At 40.1% G+C, this 4,876-nt stretch overlaps 1 protein-coding gene across 1 annotated transcript; it reads left to right on the forward strand.

The window, feature by feature from the left end:
* The first annotated feature begins 1,038 nt into the window (after nucleotides 1-1,038).
* LOC148864654 (putative membrane protein At1g75140) lies at nucleotides 1,039-3,690 on the forward strand. The gene has a single exon (XM_088974199.1). The coding sequence runs from the start codon at nucleotides 1,550-1,552 to the stop codon at nucleotides 3,524-3,526; it is 1,977 nt and encodes a 658-aa protein (XP_088830325.1). The 5' UTR covers nucleotides 1,039-1,549; the 3' UTR covers nucleotides 3,527-3,690.
* The last annotated feature ends 1,186 nt before the right edge of the window (nucleotides 3,691-4,876 follow it).

Below are 4,876 nucleotides of genomic sequence, written 5' to 3' on the forward strand. Positions count from 1 at the left end.
AATAGAGAATTCAATCTGCTCTAGATAACTTTGCTTTCAGCTCTTCCTCTCTGTTCTTGTGGCCCTAGAAACCCTAGTTCGACCTCTAGTTCTTGAATTGATAGAGATCAATTATGATATATGATTTTTGCAAGAAAACATCAAATCCAATTCGTACTCACCTCCTTTGCTCGATCCATGTTGTTGGACTATAATTCTTGTTGAAGGACTATGTTGTTGAACCGACTTCAACCTAAGCTATGCCATTTTCAGTGGAAGCTGGTTTTGGTACTCTTTTTGGGTGAATTACCACTTTGGGACCTACACTTGTGGATTCCGTATCAGGTATATTTCTCAATTTCTTTTGGTTTCAAATTTGGTCCAGTTTGGTGTAAGAACGATTCTAGAAAAATGTAGCTTTTCTAAAACTGGATATATGATTCCCTGAAAGGTAAAAGAAATTTTTTGAAATTTTGCCTAACCATCTATATGATGAATTTCCCCTTCCTTCAAACCCTTTAAAAGATTTTAAAAGATTGTTGTCCCTTTAAATATTAATATTATTAATTATTTTATCCCTAAAAAAACAAAATAATAAGATTTAGTGTAAAACCCTATATTTGTATTTCTAAACCTCATATATTTATTGTATTTATACTCTTTCGAAGCTGTAACTAATGCCACGGTATTTCCTATAGAAAAGACTAGGAATAAATGAACTACAATTCATACTTCAAAAATCTAAAATTTCAACCCCCTTCCAATCTACTACCAACCCCTATAAACCGTTCTGTCCGAGAACTTGGCATCAAATCCTTCTCCACCCCTAGTAATCCTAGGGAAGGACTGAATTATAAAAAAACCCCGGACGATGTATACAAAATGTGTATACTCTATCAATCCTCTAATCGCTAAGTTCCAATCCAACAGTTTAAAACTTGCAATAACTTAAATCAAGCCATCATCTTCATCCACCCACCTGACCTGATACACCCTGGTGCATGAAAACTTTATGACAAAGAAAAGAAAAGTTGTCAACCCTTCGAATTTTCTCGATGTAATTATAATATAATTTACAAGTTAGTAATTCACTCTAACCTGTCTTTAAGAAATGCCCTTACTTGATTCACAAAATAACAGAAATGCCCCCCACAGTCTCACCACGGTTATCCGACAGCTCCATACTCGTAAATCTCCGCCCCTCTGACTTCCATCATCGAAGAGCTGTCAAACTTACAACTCCGGCTTCAATTTCTTACATTTTCATTTCAAAATCCTTTTTTCCGTTCACCCCTCTCCACAGGAGATTGTTCCCCTCTCCCCACGCACAAAAAAAAAAAAAGAAAGAAAAAGAATAATCGCAACTCAGAACCCCCAAATTAGTGGCTTCTCCAAAACCCTAAAACTTCAACACAATCGTCAACTTCAGCTACAATTCTCACCGTATTGAAGGTATATATCAGGCGTGTTCGGTGAGGAAGATCGGAAGCGGCGAGGCTATGGAATAGCTGCCTGCAACAATGGCGGAGTTCTGAAAGAAAAAAGAGAATTAGTTATCGAGGTTCTTCAAATGGCGGGTCTTCAGATAGGCAAGGCTTTTGTGCTTTTGTTCGTTTTTGTTTTCTTGACTCATCCATCTGGTTTTAGGGTTTTAGTGAATTGTAACTCGTTATCTATTGAACACGAAAATGAACCTGAACACGAACATCAGAAAGATAGTACAAGTGAGTTGGATCGACAACAAACCCAACTAGAAAAGCTTGAAAATCTAGTGAAGAGTCTTAGTGAAACAGCAGCTAGACTTGAGTCGTGGTTGCCCGAATGTCGAAAGGGTGGATCTGTTGAGAAGGAACGGCATAGGATCGATGATTTGCGACCGAGTCTTCAGGATCGAGATAAGGTTGACGGTGGAAACGGAGGCGATGACAAGGTTGTGAAAGTGGTCGAAGATAGGGGTTTTGAAGGAAAGACAAGGGAGGGAGACAGAGGGAGAGGGGTTTCTGTGACAAAATACAATCCGTCGTGGTCGGAGAGGTTTCAGTTTCTCTCGGCGGTGAAGCTTGAATCGGAAGCTACGGCGATTAACGTATTGCCATTTGAAGATTATGAAGGTTATAGCAAATATGTTGCTGTTGGAGATGAACGGGGCAGGGTTTTTATCTTCTTGTCAAATGGAGATGTCTTGGTTGAATTCTACACGTTATCAGATTTCCCCATTACAGCCATGCTTTCTTACCTCTCCGTCAACAAGAATGAGAGTTTTTTGGTGACTGGACACAAAGATGGGGTGATCTTAGTACATCGTGTTTGGGAGGCTTCAAATGCAGAAGATTGGCATTCCCTTTCCATGGCAAATTTTGGAGCATTTTCTCCACCAAATAAAGGGGTAGAGGGTTCGACAGTTACAATTTTGGAAGTGCACCAAGTTGGAAGAATGAGGTACATTATATCTTCTGATGTTAGTGGTAAAATCATGATCTTGCGGGAGAATGGAACAGTTTATGGTTCTGCCAAATCGGTTGGTCGACCACTGGCATTCATGAAGCAAAGGCTTCTGTTTCTCACAGAGAATGGTGTTGGGTCTTTAGATTTGAGGAGCATGACAGTTAGGGAATCTGAATGTGAAGGGATGAACCGCTCACATGCGAGGAAATATGTTTTTGATGCATCAGAGCGTTCAAAAGCTTATGGGCTTACATCATCTGGTGATCTGATTCATGTGATGCTTTTGGGAGATCTGATGAACTTCAAGTGCAGGGTGAGATCTAAAAGGAAACTTGACATTGATGGTCCTCTCATGGTCCAGGTGATTAAGGGGTATCTGCTTATAGTTAGTCAAGAGAAGGTTTTTGTGTATAATGTTTCTTCTCACCATTACATTAGGGCTGGTGGCCCCAGGCCACTTTTCTTTGCCAGTCTTGATGAAATTAGGTTTTCATTTCTGAATCCTAATGGGATGGATGATGGCTCTGAAGCTAGAACAATGATGCCCGTAATTACCAGTGACCGTGAAAAGCTTGTTGTTCTTGGCCTTGGAAGTGGCTATGTGGGGATGTACCGTTCCAACCTTCCGATTTTCAAACCAGAATTCAATACAATGCTCTGGACCAGTCCAGTTCTACTCTTCATCGTGTTCCTATTTGGGGCATGGCAGTTCTTTGGAAAGAAGAAGGAATCGCTTACCTCATGGGGACCAGATGATCCTTTCAGCTCCACATCAGCCTCAATGGGAACTTCGTTGGGAACTGGCTCAGGAGAAAGACCCTTTGGAGATTCTTCTTCAAGGAGTGCAGATATTATGGACATGAGAGGACGTCCTCTCAGACAGCCAAGCAGGTATGTCTCTCCTTCCCGGTTTCCTGGTGGAGCGTCCCTTCCTTTTAGGTCAACTTCAGTGGATCCCAACTTCGGAACCAGTTCCAATGATCCCAATTACAGAGCTGCGGAGTTGAAATATAGAGGCCCAAATCTAGAAACAGCAGGCTTCCCCAAAAGGAGGGAGCAATTATTTCCAAACAGCCAAGGTGTAGAGGAGCATATGGACTGACCTAATGGGATACTTGCTTTAGCTTTTCCCGAGGATTAGGTTCGTCAGAGTCTGATCCTAAGCCTGTTCAGTTTTCATGTTTGGGGTTGCCTGGACTTTCCATAATTGTAGCTTTATATGCAAAAACATAATGACAGAATTAGCAGCAGATTCCAGTTTAAGAATCGTTTGGCATTTTCTTTCTCCTGATGTTTCAACGTTTTCATTGCCATTTGTCATATATTTTTTTTCTTCTATCTGCCCAAATAATAAAAGAGTGGATGGGAAGGATCATATGGTCAGGTTTTAGTATTTTGCCTGAGAGGCATCCCAGATGAGGATCCTTATACATTGGGGAGAGCTAGGAATTGAACTGGCTTTACTGTCTTCTGAATGAGCACTTTTAGAGTTTTCTGTCCCAGGGTATCCCAAATTATTAGGAATCATGGTAAAGATGGAATTTCGGAAGTTCCGTGATTTCACAAGAGGTGTCTCTGGATTTCCATTTTAACTGGTTAAATAAATCCTGCATCTAAAAATAATAACATCGAATAAATAGGTTCAACTTTGGAATTCATCCAGGTAAATTCCTCTGAAATTTAAAATCATGTTTCAATGCAAGAATATACCAAAAAAAGGTGCAATGTCAGAGGATACTATAAACAGGAGAATACAAAATAATCTCACCGGAATCACCCATACCCAGCACTCAATACTCCTCTCAACACACTGTATATACTATGCGCTGAAATAAAATGAAGAATAGAATGAGAAATAATATAGGAGGGACCCCTATTTATATTTGAACTGAGGGGTATAATAAGCATTTATGAAAAATTTCTTTATAGTTAAATAAATCATAACCGGTGGTTTGCAAATGGTGTGCCACCGGTTATGATTTGTTTAACACCGATTAATTGGTGTATCACCGAATAAATGGTGGGCTCAGCTTGATGGGCCACCAATTGTAAATTCGGTGAGCCACTGACTGGCCCACCTTTTTGCCTTTCAACAGTTAGCAACCTTAGTATTATCTCAAATCTCAGCCTCTTTCACCACCCATTTCTCTACACAGTTGCTGCCTACTGGTGCTTCATCCCATCTTTAGTAAGTGGTTGATTTGGTTGGTTCCATTTATTACTATCATCCAACTCTGCAACCGGGAGTCCTGGACAAAGTACAAGCCGATTGATGGCGATGATATCTCTTGCAGCAAAAACTTCATACACACTTTGCAAGTATGGGCATCTAACTGCACATTGAGAATATTTCCTTATTAATTTAACATGCATTTATAGGAGATATTTTCAATATGCGGTTGAATGCTATGCGCAGAGTAATTATAGGAGATCTGAGCTTCCACTGATGTGA

The sequence above is a fragment of the Nelumbo lutea genome, chromosome 3 (genome assembly GCF_056320005.1).
Source record: "Nelumbo lutea isolate HS-2025 chromosome 3, American lotus-T2T, whole genome shotgun sequence".
Taxonomy (NCBI): domain Eukaryota; kingdom Viridiplantae; phylum Streptophyta; class Magnoliopsida; order Proteales; family Nelumbonaceae; genus Nelumbo; species Nelumbo lutea.

Coding starts and splice junctions, on each gene's coding strand:
- LOC148864654 (XM_088974199.1), top strand. CDS start 1,550: ATGGCGGGTCTTCAGATAGGCAAGGCTTTTGTGCTTTTGTTCGTTTTT.